Source organism: Anolis sagrei, chromosome 2 (genome assembly GCF_037176765.1).
Source record: "Anolis sagrei isolate rAnoSag1 chromosome 2, rAnoSag1.mat, whole genome shotgun sequence".
Lineage (NCBI taxonomy): Eukaryota > Metazoa > Chordata > Lepidosauria > Squamata > Dactyloidae > Anolis > Anolis sagrei.
The window spans coordinates 168748835-168772741 of NC_090022.1; the positions used below are offsets into that span (position 1 = coordinate 168748835).

Here is a 23907-nt window from a genome sequence, read left to right on the forward strand (position 1 = left end):
CCCCACCATCTCCCCAGTTGACTCGGTGTGGCTTACATGAGGCTGAGCCCAGAATACAACAATACAAGCAATAACAACAATACAAGCAATTTAAAAACAACCAAGACAATAAAACAATAACATAAGTATTAACAATAGGACAACACACTTTAAAAACTATGGGTAGGCTAAATGTAATTAAAATTAAAAATAATGCAGGACATAGGCGAAAAAGTGATGGTCAGACATGCTAAAGAGAATTGCTAAAGAGTAAAAGACCATCAAGGAGCCTCCACCACATTCCAGGGCAGACAGTTGTTGAACAGCTCTCACAGTCAGGAAGTTCTTCGTAATGTTCAGGTGGAATCTCTTTTCTTGTAGTTTGAAGCCATTGTTCCACCTCTTAGTTTCCAGGGCAGCAGAAAACAAGCTTGCTCCCTCCTCACTATGACTTCCTCTCATGTATTTATACAGGGCTATCATGTCTCCTTTCAGCCTTCTCTTCTTCAGGCTAAACATGTCCAGCTCTTTAAGTCGCTCCTCATAGGGCTTGCTCTCCAGACCCTTGATCATTTTAATCTCCCTCCTCTGGACACTTTCCAGCTTGTCAACATCAATTGTGGTGCCCAGAATTGGACACAATATTCCAGGTGTGGTCTAACCAAGGCAGAATAGAGGGATAGCATGACTTCCCTGGATCTAGACACTATACTCCTATTGATGCAGGCCAAAATCCCATTGGCTTTTTTTGCCGCTGCATCACATTGTTGGCTCAACAATGCATTATCAAAGGATTATCAAATAGTATGTGGGAATGCTGCAGAGAGGGATGCTATAGCTGTCATTGATCTGGATTTCAACACAGCATATGTGAATATCACCCATGATATTTGAATTAGTAAAGTGTAGAATAGAGGGGAACACTATCAGTTGGATCCATCATTGGAGGAATATCATATTTAAGACTCCTCATTGATAGCTGTGCTTCTGACTGATGGGGAGTCTCAGATGGAGTGCCTTAAGGTTCTGTCCTGGGACTGATACTCTTCAATATTTTTGTCAGTGGCTTAGAGGGAATTCCTGTCAAGTCTGTGTATGATAATAAAAAAAACCATAAGAGCTAGGTAACACATGAGAAAATCGGGAAAGAATTCAAAAGGGCCTTGCAAAAAGGTAAAGGTTGTCCCCTGACATTAAGTCAAGTCATGTCCGACTCTGGGGTGTGGTGCTCTTCTCCATTTCTAAGCCGAAGAGCTGGCGTTGTCCATAGACTCCTCCAAGGTCATGTGGCTGGCATGACTGCATGGAGCACTGTTACCTTCCCACCAGAGGCCTATTGATCTACTCACATTTGCATGTTTTCAAACTGCTAGATTGGCAGAAGCTAGGGCTGACAGCAGAAGCTCATGCCATTCCCCGGAATTGAACCTGGTTTTTTTTTTTGGTCGTGTCAGAAGTAACTTGAGAAACTGCAAATCACTTCTGGTGTGAGAGAATTGGCCGTCTGCAAGGACGTTGCCCAGGGGACGCCTGGATGAATTGATGTTTTTATCATCCTTGTGGGAGGCTTCTCTCATGTCCTCACATGAGGAGCTGGAACTGATAGAGGGAGCTCATCCGCCTCTCCCCGGATTCGAACCTGCGACCTGTCGGTCTTCAGTCTTGCCGGCACAGGGGTTTAACCCACTGCGCCACCGGGGGCTCCGGTAGTGCAGTGGACTGAAACTGTGGCACAATATCGGACTGAAACTAATAGAATGAAATATAACAGAGGCAAATGAAAAATTCTGCTTTTAGCTGACAAACACCAAATCCACATTTATGGAATGGAAGAGACTTGGCGTAGCAGCAGTACTTGTAAAAAGGATCTTGGGGTTGCTGGTGATCAGTTAGTCATGATGCACTATTTCCAGGATGAGGCTTTCCAGTTCAAAAGGAATTAATGAGCATTAATACAGAAATGTGTGGGAGAGCACATGATTGCAGTGTGAGTTCAGTGGGTCCTTCGTATCTGCTGGGGTTTGATTTCAGAATCGTATACGGAAACCAAAAGCCATGGAAGCAGAATAAAATGGCAAAATCAAGGTTTGCTCTTTTTTTTTTTAATCAGTTTTATATACCGCCACTCCACAAAGGCTCGGAGCGGTTCACAATATACACATGTAATACATAACATTAAAATCAAGGAAAAATTCGATCAGCAAGGTTTAAATGCCATCCTAAATAAATAAGTTTTACAAGCTCTACGAAAGGATAATAAATCTCGGAGAGCTCATGTCCCTGCTGGCAAGGCATTCCACAGGTAAGGAGCCACCACCGTAAATGCTCTACGCCTAGTAGACATCAGGTGAAAGGTCCTACAATTGGGAACTTCAAGTAAATTCTGGTCGTCTGAACGGAGTGATCTCTGGGGTTTGTAAGGGATGAGGCGGTCCCCCCCCCCCAAGCCATATAAGGCCTTGAAGGTAAGAATCAGCACTTTGAAAGTAATCTGATACTCAATTGGCAACCAGTGCAGTTGCTGCAGGATTGGAGTGATATGACACCTCGCTGGGACCCCTGCGAGAAGCCGGGCAGCAGCATTTTGCACTAGTTTAAGTTTCCGGATCACCGATAAAGGCAGGCCTATGTAGAGGGCGTTACAGTAGTCCAATCTTGAGATGACCATATCCTGGATCACTGTGGCTAGGTCGTCCTTGGGCAGATAGGGAGCCAGTCGCCTAGCCTGACGCAGATGCAAAAATGCGGCTCTGCTCACAACGGAGGCCTGGGCCTCCATCGTCAGCATAGGGTCTAAAAGGACTCCCAGACTCTTTACCAAAGATGACGGGCATAATGTCATGCCATCCAGGGCAAAAGTAGATGGTTGAAGCCATGTGCAGAGGAAAAAAGGAAAACAGAGGGAGGTAGTCAGTGAAGTCATCATCCCTGCCAGTCAAAACATGTGAACTTGGTGTCCATAAAAGCTCAAGATAGCTCAGGTGGTAGATGTGGACATGAGATCTTTTGCAAACCCCCTGATTCTAAGCTTTCTCTCTCCCAAAATAGTGCTACATTTATAGGTTATTCTTACACATTATTTTGTCTGACAATGCTGATGTTCATGTGTGTATGTTCCCCTTTGTCCTGTATCTCCCTGCAGGTTGTATCAAGAGGCAGGATTGTCTCTGCTGGACAGAAGCAAGTGCAGGTTGGCAAAGATGAGAGTAAGTAGATGTATCAAAATGTAACTTGAAAGTAGTCACCTCTCCATGACCTAGCTGATACTGTTTATACACTTCATCTAGAAGGAATGGACAAAGTAGACAGCATATAAAAGATACAAGTTATATAAAACTATCAAATTAATAAAGGTTATCAAAGGGTTAGAACTAATATAGTTTGTAGGGTACAGCTGCTGCTAGGTCTATTCTGGTAGCTATAGTGCAGCGTTTCGCAACCTGGGGGTCGGGACCCCTGTGGGCGTCGCGAGGGGGTGTTACAGAGGTCGCCAAAGACCATAAGAAAACATAGTATTTTCTGTTGATCGAGGGTTCAGTGTGGAAAGTTTGGTCTAATTCTATTGGTGGGGTTCAGAATGCTATTTCATTGTGGGTGAACTATAAATCCAACAATTACAACTCCCAAATGGCAAGGTCTATTTTCTCCAAACTCTACCAGTGTTCACATTTCGGCATATTGAGTATTTGTGCCAAGTTTGATCCAGATCCATCATTGCTTGAGTCCACAGTGTTCTCTGGAAGTAGATGAACTACAACTCCAAAAAACTCAAGGTCAATGTCCACCAGACCTTCCCAGTATTTTCTCTTGGTCATGGGAATTCGGTGTGAATCAATTCCATCATTGGTGGAGTTCAGAAGGCTCTTTGATTTTAGGTGAACTATAAATCCCAGCAACTCCAGCATTCCCAAATGACAAAATCAATCACCCTCAACCTCACCAGTATTCAAATTTGGGCATATTGGGTATTTGTGCCAAATTTGTTCCAGTGACTGAAAATACATCCTGCATATCAGATACTTAGATTACGAATCATAACAGTAGCAAAATTACAGTTGTGAAGTAGCAACAAAAATAACATTATGGTTGGGGGTCACCACAACATGAGGACCTGTACTAAGGGGTCGCGGCATTAGGAAGGTTGAGAACCACTGCTCTAGTGCTTTGGCGTTTTACAGCTCCAGATCTCCAGAAAGGATTCTAATAAAAAAAGGAAAAAACCCCATATATTTGCTTGACGTTTCTTGGTAAACTATACATTATTGGGGGGGGGGGGAGTGTGGAGTGGCTCGATAACACTAGCTATCTTAATTTTAGGTAGTTTACCTGTCCGAATGGATTCTCCCCTATGAACCATCAAGGTTATTAAGATCTTCCGGAGGGGCCCTGCTCTCGGTCCCACCATCCTCGCAGGTGCGTCTGGTGGGGACGAGGGACAGAGCCTTCTCGGTGGTGGCCCCTCGGCTCTGGAACTCTCTCACACTGGAGATTAGAACTGCCCTTTCTCTCCTGACTTTTAGAAAATTGGTGAAAACTTGGCTCTGGAATTTAGCATTTGATGAGTAAGTCAAGAACTTCTGGCCGCACGGACGGATGGTAATGAATTGTGATATCTTTTGGACGACTTGGCTTTATGTAATTATATGATTGCTTTTAATGTATTTTATGTATTAATGTGTTTTATGGTATGATGTGTTAAACTACTGTTTTTTAATTATGTTGTAAATTGGCCTGAGTCCCTCTCTAGTGGTCGAGAAGACTAAATAAATAATAAAAATAAATTTAGCAGCATATAAATTACCATATTTACATGAATATAATGTGCACCTTTTTTGGCTAAATTACGTTGCCAAAATCATCATACACATTACATTCGCATAATAGATAAAGCAAAATGGGGAACCACTTCAGGAGCATTGAGTCAGGGCAGTGAAAGTGGTATTGGGATGCGTTCATAGCATAGATAGAGTCATCCAAGGAAGCTGAGATGGGACAAACAGTAAAGACTCTTTGAGGGAAGGGCTGCCTGTTTCTCCAGTTTTTCATTGCTGGAAGCTTTGGTGTTCTAACACTTTTTATTTTTAAAGGAGAAATCCTAAGCACACCGCAAGTGTAATGTACACTTTTTGGAACAAATTGCAAAGAGTGACTTTTTTGCCACTGCACATTACATTAGCCAGCAAATACTTCTTTTGGTTCAAGGATTTTGAAAATTAAGGTGTGCATTAGATTTGATGGCATACTAGATTTGAGTAAATAAAGTAATTTTAAAAGATTTACCATTTAAATGTATTGCTTTTACTTCTTTGTGATTGGTGATCCTATCAACCAAGGGCTTCAATAATGGAGAGCTCGTTGATTTAATGAGATAAACACTAGCTTTTGAAAGTTATCCCCATTAACTGATATCATCTATATAAATAAAAATGTAATGTTCGTTTGTGGGATTAACAGAACTCAAAAACTGCTGGAGAAATTGACACCAAATTTGGCCACAAGACACCTACTAACCCAAGGAGTGACCATCACTCAAAAATTTGATTTTGTCATTTGGGAGTTGTAGTTGTTGGGATTTATAGTTCACCTACGATCAAAGAACATTCTGAACTCCATTGATGATGGCATTGGACCAAACATGGCACACAGGACTCCCATGACCAACAGAAAACACTAGAAGGGTTTGGTGGACATTGACCTTGAGTTTGGGTTGTAGTTCACCTACATCAAGAGAGCACCTTGGACTCAAACAATGATGGATCTGGACCAAACTTGGCACAAATATTCCACATGCCCAAATATGTACACAGATAGGGTTTGGGGAAAATAGGCTTTGACATTTGGGAGTTGTAGTTACTGGGATTTATAGTTCACCTACAATCAAAGAGCATTCTGAACCCACCAATGATGGAATTGGGGCAAACTTCCCACATAGAACCCCCATGACCAACAGAAAATATTTCATGATGATGATGATGATGATGATGAGAAAATACTTAAGGCCATCCAGTCCAACTTCCTTCACCAGGGCAAGAAAACGTAATCAAAGCCCTCCTGAGAAAGAGCCATCCAGCCATGGATACAGATATATATGATTCATACACACACAGATATAGTATCATAGATTTGAAAGGGATCCTTGAAGAAGGACAAAGATATGTTGCATGTTCCAGAGTAGGCAAACCAGACAATCTCCACATCAACACTGACAAAGAAACAGCAAGAAATACTGTTTACCCACAAGCAGAAACAAATTACATATATTAGAAACCAACACTTTCTTATTACTTTATTTTCCAGATCACCAGACTGGGCCACAGCAACGCGTGGCAGGGGACAGCTAGTTGTTTATATATTTTCATGGATAGATATAGATAGCATTAACAAATGTTTGGATGGACACATTTCTTTATTAATGGATTCATTCTTCTGATAACATTTGCAGTTTCTGGTTTTCAATGTTTGGGAGTTGAAGTCATAAACACATGGAGGACCAAAGCTTGGAATTCACCGCTATAGAATATCGTTTCAGAGTGAATGAAACATGCATTTTTAGTGCACTTTCTTTGACTAACACATTTCTCCCTATAATCCAGCCCTGAAAGGCACCTTCTCTTTCACCTTGACCCCGAGTTCTGACCTGGCACCCAAAGCTAGGCTTTTGCTCTATGCTGTGTTTGCGGATGGCGAGGTGGCAGCTGACCTTGAAGTCTTCACGGTAGACCTATGCTTCCGGCATAAGGTTAGCATGTAATGACAAAGACATTAAGTGTGTGGAGCCAGAAATTACAGAGCCATCACTTTCCATTTGTACACTTGTTTGTGTCTAGCTCTCATCTGTAGCCAAATAGGTTTTGCTGATTGTTTTAAAACAAATGGCACCAATGTAATAATCGTGTATTAAATTAAAAATTAAAATGTTACCATTCCACCGTTAACCCTCCTAAAATGTATTTCTATTTTGCATTTTCCCCATTTCTAAAGCTTTCTATTCCCAAAAGTGCCTGCTTTTGGGGGTGCAAAAGAGATCAACTATTGATCTCTATTGATCAACTATTGATCAACTATTCCATCTAAACATTAGGAAGAACTTCCTGACTGTGAGAGCCGTTCAGCAGTGGAACTCTCTGCCCCGGAGTGTGGTGGAGGCTCCTTCTTTGGAAGCTTTTAAGCAGAGGCTGGATGGCCATCTGTCAGGGGTGATTTGAATGCAATATTCCTGCTTCATGGCAGGGGGTTGGACTGGATGACCCATGAGGTCTCTTCCAACTCTATGATTCTATGATAATCTATCTTCAGTTCCAAGGCAACAGAGAATTAAAGTGGATGTGTGTAGGGATTCAAGTGTTAGTCTAGGATTCTGGGAGATGGCAATTCTAATCTCCAATCAGGCATGAAATCCTACTAGATCAGACTTTTTCAACTGTGGGTCCTCAGATGTTTTGGCCTTCAGAAATCCTAACAGCTGGTAAACTGGCTGGGATTTCTGGGGACCCACAGGTTGAGAACCACTAGTCTAGATGACCATGGGGAAGTAACATTCCCATGGCCTTGGAAAAGGGCAATGGCAAAATTCCTCTAAATCCCCAGGTGTTTTGGCTACAACTCTCAGAAATCCCAGCCAGCAGGCCCATAGCCAGGATTTTAATTTGCGGGGGGGGGGGGGGGGGGGTGAAAAGACTTGCAAGTGCACAGCAACACAACCCAATAATGATGAGGACTACAACAACTTCAGTGCAACAATTCATTAAACTAATAGGTCAGATATTTTTTCATGAAGTCTGACAGGCAAAAGACAGAAAATCAGCAGGGCTTGAGAAAATCACTGTTTGGGCTACAGTTCCAAGATTCCTCCAGATAGCATGGCTAGAGGGATTTGAGAGTTTGAGTCCCCAAAAAAGCAACTTTACCATTGTCTGGCTAAATTCTACATGAATTTCAATAGTAGTGATGATAAGTATGTGCTGTTACAGACCATTCCCCTAAATAATATAGTACAATACAATTAAAATCCATTTGAACTTTTAAATTTGTGCTGAAGTAGTTCAAAAAGAACCTTACAATCTGGCTCTAGGTGCACAACATGACACTATGGTTCCCCTCAACACTTCTGCCACTGGAAGTGTTGTCACTGGAAGTGTACACGCCCTCCAAATGGGAAGTTTAATTCCACAACCCTGTGTGTTTTTGTGAGCTTCCTGCAAATAACCTGCTCCTATTTTTATCTCATTAGAGTTTTTAAATCATTTTATCCCGTACATGTGGCCTGCCCACTGTTATCATGATTGTGTTTATTGGAATGTTATTTTGTTACTCTGTTTATACTTTTTTTCTATGTAATTTTGATGATATTGCTTGTTCATGTTCTGGTTTTATTTTGCTGTAACATGTTGTCCGGGCTTGGCCCCATGTAAGCCGCTTTGAGTTCCCATTTAGGAGATGGTGGTGGGGTATAAATAAAGATTATTATTATTATTATTATTATTATTGTTATTATTATTATTATTGGATTTTGGCCTGCATCAATAGGAGCATAGTGTCTAGATCTAGGGAAGTAATGCTACCCCTCTATTCTGCTTTGGTTAGACCACACCTGGAATATTGTGACCAATTCTGGGCACCACAATTGAAGAGAGATATTGACAAGCTGGAATGTGTCCAGAGGAGGGCGAATAAAATGATCAAGGGTCTGGAGAACAAGCCCTATGAGGAGCAGCTTAAAGAGCTGGGCATGTTTAGCCTGAAGAAGAGAAGGCCGAGAGGAGATATGATAGCCATGTATAAATATGTGAGAGGAAACCACAGGAAGGAGGGAGCAAGCTTGTTTTCTGCTTCCTTGGAGACTAGGATGCGGAACAATGGCTTCAAACTGCAGGAAAGAAGATTCCCCTTGAACATTAGGAAGAACTTCGTAACTGTGAGAGCCGTTCCGCAGTGGGACTCTCTGCCCCGGAGTGTGGTGGAGGCTCCTTCTTTGGATGCTTTTAAACAGAGGCTGGATGGCCATCTGTCAGGGGTTATTTGAATGCAATATTCCTGCTTCTTGGCAGGGGGTTGGACTGGATGGCCCATGAGGTCTCTTCCAACTCTTTGATTCTATGATTCTGTTATAGTTAAAGTAAAGGAAAATACAATATATCATACAATATAACAATCAGGAGGAGATATGTGCAGAAAGAATGCAATGGTTCAATGAGTTTCATGCTTTTCAAGAAATCTAATGTGGATATTCCATTCTTCCACACCCACCCACCCACCCACACACCACCTTTGGTTCTAGATTATTTACTGCCAATGCAGGCTTCCCAACTGAAAATCTCTCTCTCTTTTCTCTCTCCACAGGTGAAAGTAGCCTTCTCAGAAAAGGAAAAGCTTCCAGGGTCCAAAGTCAATCTGGACATAGAGGCTGCCCCAGGTGCACTCTGCTCTCTTCGTGCTATTGACAAGAGCGTGGCTCTGAAAATAAATTCAACTCTGACACCAGAAGATGTAAGCAATTCACATTTCCTAGCAATCAATCAATTCTTCCTGTGTAGCTCACTGGTCTGGACAAAGAACTAGACATTTTCCAGTCTAGGAGTGAATCAAATGGCAGTTCGAGGCCACAGAATAAACACTTTGAGAGAAGATTCCACCAGCCTCCAAGGCAGCATAATCCATTGTATTATACCTCTCTGTCAGTCTCACAATTCCAACCCCACCAAATTGCTTTGTGCCAGAGGGTAGAGTTACTTTGCACCATTTCAAATTCCCATTATCATGCTAAGATTCAACTTGAGCTGCTGTGACTTCACCCAGTGGTATCATAGGGCTTGTTATTTGGTCGGAAGACCAGAAGGCATCCGTGTCTGAGAATTCAAAAGTCCCTCCCTACAGTACTAATCCCAGGATTCCATAGCATGTTGCACTGACTGTTATAGTTGATTCATCGCACTATAATACCTTGTGTAAATGGGTCCTTTAAAAGGTCAAGTAGTCGAAGTTACACTACCAAAGGACTGCAGTAGTTAGTTTATATTATGACTACAAAAGTAACTATGACTAATTTATAACGGAAGTAGAATCATAGAATCCTAGAGTTGGAAGAGACCTCATGGGCCATCCAGTCCAACCCCATTCTGCCAAGAAGCAGGAATATTGCATTCAAATCACCCCTGACAGTTGGCCATCCAGCCTCTGATTAAAAGCTTCCAAAGAAGGAGCCTCCACCACATTCTGGGGCAGAGAGTTCCACTGCTGAACGGCTCTCACAGTCAGGAAGTTCTTCCTCATGTTCAGATGGAATCTCCTTTCTTGTAGTTTGAAGCCATTGTTCCTCGTCCTAGTCTCCATGGAAGTAAAGCCTTGTCACATTGTAATAGTAATATATTTAAGTTTTACTTCAATTGTCGTATATACTCAAGTATAAGCCGACTTAAATATAAGCCGAGGTACCTAATTTTCCACTCACATGCAAATATGTGAGTGGAGATTCATATGGTCCAGATCCATATGTATACAATGATGGATCTGGACCAAACTTGGCACAAATACTCAATATGCCCATATGTGAACATTGGTGGAGTTTGAGGAAAATAGACCTTGACATTTGGGAGTTGTAGTTGCTCCATCATTGTTTGAGTCCACAGTGCTCTCTGGATGTAGGTGAACTACAAGTCCAAAATGTAAGGTCAATACCCACCAAACCCTCCCAGTATTTTCTGTTGGTCATGGAAAGTTTTGTGTGTCAAGATTGGTTCAATTCCATCGTTGGTGGAGTTCAGAATGCTCTTTGATTTTAGGTGAACTATAAATCCCAGCAACTACAACTCCCAAATGACAAAATCATCCCAACCCCACCAGTGTTCAAATTTGGGCATAACGGGTATTTGTTCCAAATTTGGTGCAATGAATGAAAATACATCCTGCATATGAGATATTTATATTATGATTCATAACAGTAGCAAAACTACCGTGGTGAAGTAGCAACAAAAATAAGGTTATGGCTGGGGGGGGGGGGGTGGTCACCACAACATGAGGAACTGTATTAAGGGGTCACGGCATTAGAAAGGTTGAGAAACACTGGTCTATAGCTTTTTGGAGATACACCTGGAAGCTACAAGGCGTAGAGCTTTTTCGACCTATGCTCCAATTCTGTGGAACTCTTTGCCTTCATACATTAGAGCAATGTCGGAGTTGCGACCTTTTGTAAAGGCGCTCAAGACTTGGCTGTTTGGTTGTGCATTTAAGTAATCAGATCTAATTTGCCAAATAGTCACTGTTGAATGTTTTTATGTTGAATGTTTTTATATTGTGTAAATGCTATTTTAGACTGTAAGTCGCTCGGATCACCTTGGTGGAGAGCAACTAATTAAGAAATAAAGTGAAGTGAAGTGTCTGGTTTCAAGATGTCTATGACTCTTGCTCTCCTCCTGATTTTGGGGATCTGACAGGATGCAGTGCAGTTGTTCATCAGCTTCAGCAGCCAGCAGCTTGCTTTTGGACGAAAGTTCTTAATTTGTTCCATCTGTAGATCATCCAGGCCAGCTTCTTTGCCATTTTTACATTTATTGAGAGCCATGTCCAATTCAGTAAATGTAAAAGGTTCGTGAAGGTTGTTGTTCTCAATATCTGGTTGTCTGACTATTGGTTTCTTTCCTACTTTGGTGGCAAGGTTGGGCTCCCCATTCTTCTACAGCTGCTGTGCTATCTGATCTGCCTTTATGTTGGCATGGGTATTAGTTTTTGAGGGGTCATTGCTCAACCATCTTAGCAGCCTCCACACCTTCTGGCTTCTCCTGCCCTTGTTGACTTCTGTTATCAGCTTTATCCACTGTTCTTTCTTGGCTTCAGAGATGGAGGACAAAATGCTCTGCGCTGCCTGAAGAGTTTGTTCACTAAATGGGTCTTCGTTGTGGAGCCTGTAATAGTTTTCCAACAAGGCAATAATGCCCTGAAAGTAGTGGGTTCTGCGGCCTAAAGATGACACAAGCCAATGTGACCATAGCTGGCAACATTCCCCTTGAGAGCTTAGCGAGGGGCTGTTTTCGTTTCACCATCTTGCCATGATTTCCTTACTTTTGCTCTCTTCAATATGCTCTGATAGTGGTTGGCTACGTAATACCGGGTGTCCTGGTTTTTAATCTCTGAAATGTTGGCAGTTATATTATTCCAGTGATCTCTGTTTTCAGGTATATAACATACATTATGATGGTGATGACATGGTTGGTGCCAGAGGATTTATGTATCACATGGAAGACTTTGAGCCATACCCGTGTTTACCATCTGAAAGGAGGTCAAAGCGTTCCCTTTTTGGCCCCTGGTTCCAAAGCCAACCTGACGTCTATGGTCTTTTTCAGGTCAGTATGCTCTGTTTAGCATCCATCTCTGTCTGTTTGGGATTGAGTTCATTTTATTAAACCAGCAGTGGGAAAACTCAGGCCTGGGTCTAAACCAGATCTGTCCGCTAATTCCATGACATTTTTATTTGGTGGTTTTTGCATTTTAGACCCCCCAGGTCTTTTTTTGAATAATCTTTATTAGGTATTTTCATAATATATTTTGTTAAAAAACAGATATAGAGAGAGAAAAGGAAAAGAGGGGGGGGGGGGGGGAGAAAGAATGAAAATGTAGCGAGAGAAAGGGGGAAAGTAGAGAGAGAGAAAAGGAGAAAAAATTATATATATATTAAAAGGTAATAGAAGTAGAGAGAAATAGAAATAAAAGGAGTGAGAGAGAAAAAGTGGTGAAATCTTCGGTCCTACTCCTGGGCTGCTTCAAGGAGGGATTCTTCCTTTTCTCTCTTTATGGTCTTTCTGGTTCTTCTCATCTTCTTTCTCCCTTTCTTCTCTGTATTCTCCTGCTTGGTGTGTGAGAGATTTCTATTTTTCCCTTTATCCCATTTTTTATTTTTGCTTTAAACATTCTGTTATCAAAGTCCAATCTGTCTCTTTCTCTATTTTCCCTTTGTATTTTTGTAATAAGTAGGTTAATCTATCCATGTTTCTTATGTCCATAATCTATTCCAACCTTCAATTTTAGATAATTTATTTTTTTTTCTCCATAACCTCGCATAGCATATTCTAGCAGCGGTTGTTGATAAGAAAATAAGTTTATCTACAAGAGGTATTTTTTAAGTAAGGTCCGTTGGAACATAAGTACACAACGAAAGTTTATTTCAAAAAAGTAAATTTATTTTCAGAAAGTACATACTTCACTTTATTTTTCGACATAGTTGCCAAGTTTGTTCAAACACTTATCATACCTCTGAACCAATTTTAAAATACCCTCTTCATAAATCCTCGCTTCAACTGAAGCCACCAAATCATCTGTAATCAAAGAAGGGCGACCGGAGCGGTCTTCATCATGGACGTTGTCACGGCCATCTTTGAATCGTCGTACCCACTTACGCACTTTGCTTTCACTCATAACAGTATCACCGTACACTTCACAAATCTGTCGATGAATTTCTGCAGCAGGCAAGTTCCTTGCTGATAAAAACCATATCACTGAGCGAACCTCACATGCGGAGGGTGAGTTGATAGTCTTAAACATTTTTAAAGCACAGAACAGAACTGTACAGGTTAGCTACAGAGCGGAAACTGAGCACAGTTGTTCCCGAGGCATGCCGGTACACGACGCACGCGCTCGTTGCGGTATGTGCGCGAACTACTAGTGTCTACAACAAAACGGATCTTACTTTAAAAATAATGCTCGTATATTATTATCCATTTTTTGTTCAATTATTCCCAATAAAAATATTTCTGGTTTAAGTGGTATGTTAACTTTTAATATTTTTTGTGGATTTTCCTGTATTTCCTTCCATAACCTTTTGCTTTTTTACATCACCACCACATGTGGTAGAAGGTTCCCTCCACTTCTTCACATTTCCAACATTTTGAATTTATATTTTTGTAATATTTGCCTAATTTCTGTAGTGTCATGTACCATCTATGGAACATTTTTATCCAGTTTTCTTTTAAATCAAATGCGCACGTGTATTTCATTTTTTTCTTCCAAATTTTTTCCCATTCCTCTAGACCTATTATCCTTCCAATATTTTTCACCCAATTAATCATGCATTCTTTAACTCCTTCTTTTTCTGTACCCCATTCCAATAGTTTTTGATAAAGGCTGAAATGCAGGTAGTAAGAGCTTAAGGATAAAATAGGCTGCAATGTTGGCATCCAGTCTCTTTGCCGTCGCTCCCTACCATACATGCAGGGACACAGAGCCTCTACTCCCACCAGTGGAATATGCATTTTAAAAAGTGGAGGGCAGGGAGGAAAATGCTCAAGATTTGAAATGAAAAAGCAGATTTTCTGTTTAGCAATGTTAACCCTGTTAAGAAAACTTAGAACAAATCTTCCAGTTTGTGCGCCGATCTGTACTATGTGTGCATGTGCGTGCATGTAGTTTATCTGGATTATGACCAACAATAGCAAAAGCAGGAATTGAGTATATTTCAGGCAAACGTGGTAGCTGAAATGCACGAAGGCAAAGTGGTCTATAAAGGACAATAAAACAAAAGTTATTCAGTACAGGTTTTTGCCAAAATAACTACCCGCAACCTCATGTCAGAACGATTCCACCTGTCCAAACTTTTGCAATATATATGACTTCCAGGGACTTAAATTGTATGCACTTCTTCTTGTAAGCTTGAAGTGGGGAGAATTTATTGTCTGTGGTCAATGGATTCTGAGGGAACTGAAATCACCACAAAATTAGCAATTTTACAGAACCAACCATCATTTAAAAGATTTTTAAAGCATAGAACAGCATAGATTTCCAGGCTAGATAAATGTGCAGGTAAACTCCAGAGGGACAGAAAAAGCAACAACTGCTGATCCCAATGGGAAACTGGTTGGGATAAGCTGGTTTTCCATTAAGGAACACCTTTTAGGACTGTGAAAACACATTGGAGGAGAGACAGGTACCACATTTCCTGCTGTGTCATCTGCAGCAGTTGCAGAAGGTAATTGGAGAAAGGCAGCACATTTGGTCCTTGAAAACATCCTTGTGTTAGACATACAAGGGCAAAATACCCCAAAAGACACCAGAGCCTGCCTGATCTAAAAAGCTAAGTGGGGTCAAACCTGGACCAATTGTTGCCAGATCAGACTTCACAAGGTACTGGCAGACAAGCTTTAAGTGGGCAAACGCTCCCCTGGCCACCGCTGAAACCTGGAGTTCCAAGCTCAGCAATCACTCCCAAGCTGTGAACCTGCGTCTTCAGGGGGAGTGTAACCTCATTAAGCACAGCCTGTAACCCATGCACTCAGGCCTGTAACGAGGGGGTGGTTTTAGGGGTTCAACCCCCCCCGAAATGTTTCAGATTTTTTTAAAAAAAACCTGCTTTACTCATGAATTTTAACTGGTTAACCAAATCCCCATGTTAAGTCTATGAGATGCAAAGAATTAAGAGTCCCTCCAGAACTGTAAGCACTATCTATGAACCATCAAGATTATTAAGATCATCTGGAGAGGCCCTTCTCTCGGTCCCACCAGCCTCGCAAGTGCGTCTGGTGGGGACGAGGGACAGGGCCTTCTCGGTGGTGACCCCTCGACTCTGGAACTCTCTCCCACTGGAGATCAGAACCGCCCCATCTATCCTGACATTTAGGAAACAGGTGAAGACTTGGTTATGGAGACAGGCATTTGACGAGTGAGCCAACACCCTGAGATATGGATGGAGGATGATGAGCAACGATTTTAGTGTGATGACTGACCATTATAGTTATTGATTGTAATTGCTGTTTTAATGTTTTACTGTAATATGTATTATGATGTTTTATTGATTGTATGTGATATTATGGTTGGAAACCGGTCTGAGTCCCTCAAGAGAGGTGAGAAGGCCGGTATACAAAACTTTTAAAATAAATAAATAAATAAATAAATAAATATCTCAAGCAAATATTGACAATTTATTCACACTGTCATTCCTTGCAGCAATAGCCGATGTAGTGAAGCAACCAAGTTGGGTGTGTGTGTGTTGAATGCTCTCATTAAGGAGGCCAGACTTGGTGGAGGTGGTTGACAGGGGTGGAGCTGCAGGCTATTGAAGGTTGCTCTGCCCTCTGCTGTGCTCTTTGCTTCAAGGTGAGCTAGGAGGCAGGTTTAAACCCCCCCCCCCGAAATTTTCAACCCCCTCCCCCCAAATTGTCAACCCTCCCCGAATTTTTTTTCTGGCTACGGCCCTGCATACACTGTTCGGCCTTTCAGCTGACTAGAAGGACCTCTGTCTTGTCTGGATTCAATTTCAATCTGTTAGCCCTCATCCAGTCTGACACAGCGACCAAGCACCGGTTCAAGGTCTGAACAACCTCCTTAGTAACGAGTGGGAAGGAGTGACTTATTTTATTTCTTCAGAAATGTCACACATTTGAAATCTTGTACATAGGAGTAAAGTAAATTGAAACTTATTTGTCTTTTGTTGTCATTCTTTCTTTCCTACTCCCTTTGATATCCATAGAAACTTAGACTCAAAGTGTTCACCAACACCAAGGTGAAGAAACCAGTCACGTGTGACCTGTCAGTGGTTGAGAGACGGCTCTTCAGAGGAGGTCAGTGTGGCGTGACGGTCTTTCTCTGATGGAATGTTATAGGAAAAGAGGAGGGAGACTGATCAGTCTCCTCATGCCTACTTTTCTTGGCCGTTGGTTGTTGGTCGCTTGGTCTATGTTTTATGATGTCTTACATTGTATTGGTTTTATTGTTGTGATATAGTTGACTGTTATATGCTTTTAATTGTGTTGCTTTGTAACCTTTGATTATATTGGGCTTGGTCCCAATGTAAGCCGCCCTGAGTCTCTTTGGGGAGATGGAGGTGGGATATAAGAATAAAGCTATTATTATTATTATTATTACCAAAATGTACAAGTTGCACAGAAGCTGCTACACATGTATTTCGTCAAGACAAATGATCACCTCCATTCTGTTGGCTGCCAAATAATCTTGCTAGATTTCTTTTCTCCTGCAGGTGGATTTGTTTCACAAATAAACAGTAAAATAATAGCATTTTCCATTTATGTGCAATTATATATGCAGAAATATGTTTGATAATGATCTCCTGTTTATTTGCATCTCTTTAAATATCATCATATCCATCTTCCTCTTCCTCAAAGGGTGGAATCCAGCAGATTTCTTCTGATGTTGCTTTGAGTAGCCCTAAATTTCCTCTGAGCAGAGAGGATAGACACTCTACCTCAAAGTTTTTGGGGAAAGTTACATATATTTCTGTAGGAAATTATGTATGAAATTCCAGTATGATGGTGTAGTGAGTCAGACAAGTGTGCCTTCTACAAGCCAGTATATGGCTTCAACCAGCATTTCTACCATCCTTCTTATTTTCCTGTCTCATCATCTCAAATCTTCCTGCCAAAAGAAACACAGGAGGGATGGAATTTAAAGGACCCATCTACACAGCACCTAAAACACAGGATTTCCCAAGTTAAAGGGCTGCATGACGCTAGCAGTAACTCTGCACTGATTTGCTGCAATGATTTCTGATATCCTGATTCCTGCCAAAAAATGTGCATATTCGCATCACTATATATCCCTGCACTCACGAAAACATGTGATTTTCTTCCCTCCCCCCTGTGGAGATTGCTGTAGATCTGCTTTTTAAAAGCCCGAAACAGCTGATCAACCGATTGGGCTGTGAAACGGACACACAGCTGATTTAAAGGAAGCACAAATGGAGAACAATTAGAACTTTTTGAAACTCTTTATTTAAAACTTTATAATATTAACCAGAGCTTGAATAAATAATTGAGAGAAGAGAGAAATCTGACAAAAAAAAATCCTCCATGATGTGCTGAACCTCATGTGTTCACATGCATCCAGTGTATAACAGTGATTTTTATATATATACTAGCTTAGGGACTCGGTGATGCCTGGGTTACTTGAGAAAGGCGTTGCTTGATTTGGGAAGTTTAGTAATATTTCTGGATGCGGGGTGAACTAAAACTCCTACATAGATGGGTCATCCCCCACCCCCTCCCACCCCTCCAGTATGTTATGTTGGCCCGGGTTATTTGAAAAAGGCCCTATTTGTTTGGGGGTATTAGGTGATATCAGTTTGGTAATTTGTAGCTCTATTTGTTAGAAATATGGCCCCTACCCTTTTCTAAACATAATAGCAATGATCTATCTTCATATTTGTTTTCTTCTTCTTCAGGAGACAATTTTCCTATTGCTTATAGTATCACTCAAGAAAATCCGGTGCCTATTAATTCAGTCACACAAAAAGAAGAGAAAAGTAAACCCAGGACATACTTTCCCGAGACCTGGGTTTGGGAATTGGTCCATGTCAAGTAAGTAAAGTAAACCTCTACCTGGGAGGCAGGATCCAAATATTCCTTGTGAGTATGTGGCCTCCTCTCCTGGACATTAAACCACAAAACCAGCTGTCATAAGAGAACTCAAACCTTTTACCAATTTATCCATTGGCCAGAATTCCTTTTCAGATAGATCCTTGCAAAGATATAGGAACATTGTTCTCACACGTGAAATGCTCATTTTCAACAGTGAAAAAATAGTTATTTATTTCATTTTCCTCTGTTACTGCATCCACTAATTTTCTCTGCCACAGTGCCTGCATTCATAGATTCGATGAATCACAACTCAAAAATTCTTAAGAAAAAATAATCTAAAAAGCAAGCTTTGTCGAAGGCTTTCATGGCCAGAATCACTGGGTTGTTGTAGGTTTTTGCGGGCTATATGGCCATGAAATCCACAAGCATGTGGACAATTTCAACAGAAAGGAGGAAACCATGGAAATGAACAAAATCTGGCTACCAGTATTTAAAAACTCTAAAATTACAACAGCAAAACAACAGAGAGTAAACAATCAAGGACATCTCATGACCTCCCAACAAAAGATTGCCCCAGGCACTGCCGGGCCATCAAATGCTCATCAAGGTGGTCAGTTGAAACATTCACACCTAGCTCCAACAGACAAGAGTCCTTTGTCCCACCCTGGTCATTCCACAGATATATAAACCCTTTTTCCTAGTTCCAACAGACCTGACTACCTCTGAGGATGCTTGCCATAGATGCAGGCGAAACGTCAGGAGAGAATGCCTCTAGACCATGGCCATATAGCCCGAAAAAACCTACAACAACCCACTGATCTAATTTTCCCTCACTTTGCAGATTGAAAAACATCATATAGTTCTCAAAAATAACAACAAACTGGAGAGGATGGGGCGGGGGGACCAGAAATGTCCTGCTTGTCCTAGGCTGTTCAAATAGTCTCTAAGCCTCCCTACACCAGCACCAAAGTTAATCCTCAGTTCTGGGTGTGTTGGATATGTTCCCCTCCACTGTTGAAAATGAACATCTCTCAGGTAACGCCAGTGTTCCTTTTCCAGCTGTGGAAGGAAAATATCCTTAAGTGGGATATAGCACAGCTCTCAAATTATTGGGTAGGAAGAACTAAGGATAAACAGATATCTAAGAGGCAACTATGTGTTGCAGTGCACATCTACCAAAGGAAATCTCTATCACAGCAAAGGCATCCAAATGGTTGTGGCAAATGAAAGTGGGTGGTGAGGACTAAATGGCAGCCCTACAGATCTCTAAGATGGGTGTCAAAGCAGCAGAAGTAGCAGTTGGAATGGATGACAAGTACGCACATCAAGGAGGTCCCCCCCAAACTGAATGGCAAATGTAGTTCTGTTGCAAACTGTGATCCATTGTTCCAAAGTGAAGGATTGAATATTATTGACAAGCATAAAAATGAACAAGAGGTCTGAGATTCTGAAGGTATGAATGTGCTTGAGAGAAAATTGGAGAGCTCTGCAAACATCTCAGTTACGTCAGAATTCCTCTAACAGACTAGCAGGGCAAAGACAGTGGGAAGACAAAATAACTTCCTGAGATCTATAAGTAACTGTGTTGTTTGTAGGTATAAAAGCTATGCCCAATCTCAGACCTAAAACATCTGGATGAAAAATATACCATTCTTTGCAAGCTGATTGGGCTCCAAGGTCCACCATTCTCTTAAACAAAATAATAATAATCATCATCATCACCATCATCATTTAATAACTTATTAATCGTCCTCCATCCAAGAATGCTCCAGGCGATTTACAGCTAAATTACAAAAGATAAAATACATACATACAAAAATTAAAAATCAACAGAGATCGAATGCTCTAGTAAAAAGCCAGGTCTTAAGGGCGAGAGTAAGAGGCCCTAAGTTACGCATGGCTCTCATGTAGGGCGGCAAGGAATTCCATAAGGCAGGGGCAGAAATAGAAAAAGCCCTGCGTCTGGTCCTTTCCAAGTGCACTTCTCTAGGACCCGGTATAATCATTGCGAGAATGAAGATCTTCTAAGAGGGGGCTTTGTGTCTCAAAGATTCAAGAGGAGGGCGGCTAAAATGATCAAGGGTCTGGAGAACAAGCCCGATGAGGAGCGGCTGAAGGATCTGAGCATGTTTAGCCTGAAGAAGAGAAGGCTGAGAGGAGATATGATAGCCATGTATAAATATGTAAGGGGAAGCCACAGGGAGGAGGGAGCAAGCTTGTTTTCTGCTTCCCTGGAGACTAGGACACGAAACAATGGCTTCAAACTACAAGAAAGGAGATTCCATCTGAACATGAGGAAGAACTTCCTGACTGTGAGAGCCATTCAGCAGTGGAACTCTCTTCCCCGGAGTGTGGTGGGGGCTCCTTATTTGGAAGCTTTTAAACAGAGGCTGGATGACCATCTGTCGGGGGTGATTTGAATGCACTATTCCTGCTTCTTGGCAGGGGGTTGGACTGGATAGCCCATGAGGTCTCTTCCAACTCTTTGATTCTATGATTCTATGGTTGAAGCATTGTGAACATTGTGAGAACCCTAGGTGGAAAGTGGTGATTTGCATGCACTTTCATCAAGTGAGCTGCTTTCTTTCTACCAAGAGAATGAGGAAACAGGTTTTGATATTTCTGGGAGGACACAGTTGATGGCAGAGACTTGTATTTTAAAGGTAGTGGGATGAAGATCTTTATCTATCCATCCTATAGAAACAGTTGTGCGCCTTCAAGTCATTTCCAAAGTGATTTAATCATGGGGTTTCTTGGCAAGTTTTGTTCAAAGCAAGTTTTGCATTTGAATCATAGAATCATAGAGTTGGAAGAGACCTCATGGGCCATCCAGTCCAACCCCCTGCCGAGAAGCAGGAAAATTGCATTCAAAGCACCCCCGACAGATGGCCATCCAGCCTCTGTTTAAAAGCTTCCAAAGAAGGAGCCTCCACCACACTCCTCAGAGAGTTCCACTGCTGAACAGTTCTCACAGTCAGGAAGTTCTTCCTCATGTTCAGGTGGAATCTCCTTTCTTGTAGTCTGAAGCCATTGTTCCACGTCCTAGTCTCCAGGGTGGCAGAAAACAAGCTTGCTCCCTCCTCCCAATGACTCCCCCTCACATACATGGCTATCATGGCTCGTCTCAGCCTTCTCTTCTTCAAGCTAAACATGCCTAGCTTTGTCTTCTTCTGAGGCTGAAAAAGTGTGATTTGTCAAAGATCACCCAATGTGCTTCCATTGTTGAGGAGGATTCAAAGCCTGGTCTCTTGAGTTATAGTCCAGTGTTCAGACTACTACACCGCACTGACTCACAATAATGGAATCAGTATTAATAAGTTAAGCAAAACAGTCTTACTAAATACTCCTTTCCTTCTGCAGCGTATTTGAAAGGAAAGTAAAATGTCACTGTAAATTATTAATAAAGACAATTTGGGGTTTAAGATAGTATCGGCATCCTTTGATGGAAGACTTTCCATCAGGTTTTCTGACCAAACTAAATGCTGATGATGTTTTAAAAATGAAGGGCTTGTTCTCTGGTTTTATCTGCTGAGAGATCAATTCTCTTCCTGTCCTTCAGTGAAGAAGGTAAAGCAACCCATCCAGTCACCGTTCCAGACACCATTACAGAGTGGAATGCCAATGCTTTCTGTGTGGCAGACATTGGCTTTGGACTCTCCCAACAAGACAGTCTCATAGTTTTCCAGCCCTTCTTTGTTGAGCTAACGTTGCCATATTGTGTGGTCCGTGGAGAGACATTTGTACTAAAGGCCACTGTCTTCAATTACCTCAAGGACTGCATCCAGGTTAGTGTGCATTTTCACACACAAAAATGCTTCTCTCACATGTGTACTCAGACAGATACTATACAATATTCCAGAATACTTGTAGGGTATAAGGTATCAGATACTCAGACAGATAGACAAGAAAAACCTCTGTAACTCTCTTTGAATGAGATAAAGATATGAGCCAGGGGACTGGAAAATCAAGCACCCAGTTCTTTCTTAAGATGGAATCATCGAATCATTGAGTTGAAAGAGACCTCTTGGGCCATCCAGTCCAACCCCCTGCCAAGAAGCAGGAAAATTGCTTTCTAAGCACCCCGACAGATGGCCATACAGCCTCTGTTTAAAGTTCCACATTTTCCCCAAGGCAAAATATCCAGATTTGACTAGAGCCTGTAAATTTTGCCATGGATGGAGGGGAAGAAATTCAAGGTATTGTCGAAGGCTTTCATAGCCAGAATCACTGGGTTGTTGTAGGTTTTTTCGAGCTATATGGCCATGTTTTTTTCGGGCTATATGGCAATGTTCCAGAGGCATTCTCTCCTGACATTTCGCCTACATCTATGGCAAGCATCCTCAGAGGTTGTGAGGTCCTTGCCATAGATGCAGATGAAACGTCAGGAAAGAATGCCTCTGGAACATGGCCATATAGCCCAACAAAACCTACAACAACCCGGATGAAATTCAGTTTCTATGTTAAGTCTGGATTTCTCATATATACCACGGTGTTGAAAGCCTCAGAGAATCACCTCATTAAATCCCTGTCAAGGTGTAGAACATCTCTCTGCTTATCCTATTCTTTCTCTGCGTGTGTTACTTCACAGGAGCCAAACCAGAATGTGCTACAAGTAGTGGATAGAAGAAGCACACAAAATGTGACGGGGTTGTGTGAGAAGTTTATATGGGAAAACCAAACAGTCTGCTTGCAAAACAAATTTCCTCAGAGGGTTTCTTGTAGGCAGGTTTTTTTTTTTTTGGTCATGTCAGGAGTGATTTGAGAAACTGCAAGTCACTTCTGGTGTGAGAGAATTGGCCGTCTGCAAAGACATTGCCCAGGGGATGCCCGGATGTTTTGATGTTTTTACCATCCTTGTTGGAGGCTTCTTTCATGTCCCCGCATGGGGAGCTGGAGCTGATAGAGGGAGCTATCCCCGGATTCGAACCTGTGACCTGTCGGTCTTCAGTCCTGCCAGCACAGGGGTTTAACCCAGTGCGCCACTGGGGGCTCCTTGTAGTCAGTTGAATCTAAGGAGAACTTCCCAGCTGACCTAAATGGTGGAATGTCTGCCTGGGGAAAACATTCCTGGGAAGAGTTCCTGGGAAGAGTCTGCAAGCTGTCTTTCTCTTGAATGGTTGCTTCTTGCCCAGACTAGCTGTCATGTCCATATCATGTGTATTCCTGCCTTGCCTCATCCAGGTGAGAGTAAGCCTGCTGGAGACGCAAGAAGTGGAGGTGGAACCATGCCCAGCCTGCCGGTTTGCCACCTGCCTCTGTGCTGATGAGGCCAAGACCTTCTCCTGGAATGTGACAGCTACACATTTGGGTGAGGTTGGAGGGATGAATCGTGAAGGGTACAAGGAACTGGGAAGTCTGTGTTGTCCCTTTCCTTTCCAAATATCTTGACATCTTTGAGCCCTCAGATGAATCAGCAATGGAAATGTTGCTGGCTGTGGTAGTACAGATGAGTTTATTGGCAGCCAAGCTTGCCTCCTTTCCAAACTTCCAGAATTTACACTGCTGATATAGAGGTCTGTTTGTATATATTGCAGTCAGTCTGCATCCATTCCAGAAGCACCTCTCCCTCTATGCTCTTTGGTGTCTGTCCCTTAGAGAAGAATAGTGGAGCCCTTCCTTGGGAGTGTGACACACAATG

The 23907-nt window shown here is 41.9% G+C and overlaps 1 protein-coding gene across 1 annotated transcript in view; it reads left to right on the forward strand.

The window, feature by feature from the left end:
- A2ML1 (alpha-2-macroglobulin like 1) overlaps nucleotides 1–23907 on the forward strand; it is a 105581-nt gene that overhangs the window by 46623 nt on the left and 35051 nt on the right. The window contains exons 14-21 of the mRNA XM_067464079.1: nucleotides 3122–3185; nucleotides 6573–6718; nucleotides 9319–9465; nucleotides 12147–12314; nucleotides 16427–16517; nucleotides 18134–18269; nucleotides 21829–22054; nucleotides 23451–23577. Coding sequence (XP_067320180.1) covers nucleotides 3122–3185; nucleotides 6573–6718; nucleotides 9319–9465; nucleotides 12147–12314; nucleotides 16427–16517; nucleotides 18134–18269; nucleotides 21829–22054; nucleotides 23451–23577 — 1105 coding nt within the window. The remainder of the gene's footprint in view (nucleotides 1–3121; nucleotides 3186–6572; nucleotides 6719–9318; nucleotides 9466–12146; nucleotides 12315–16426; nucleotides 16518–18133; nucleotides 18270–21828; nucleotides 22055–23450; nucleotides 23578–23907) is intronic.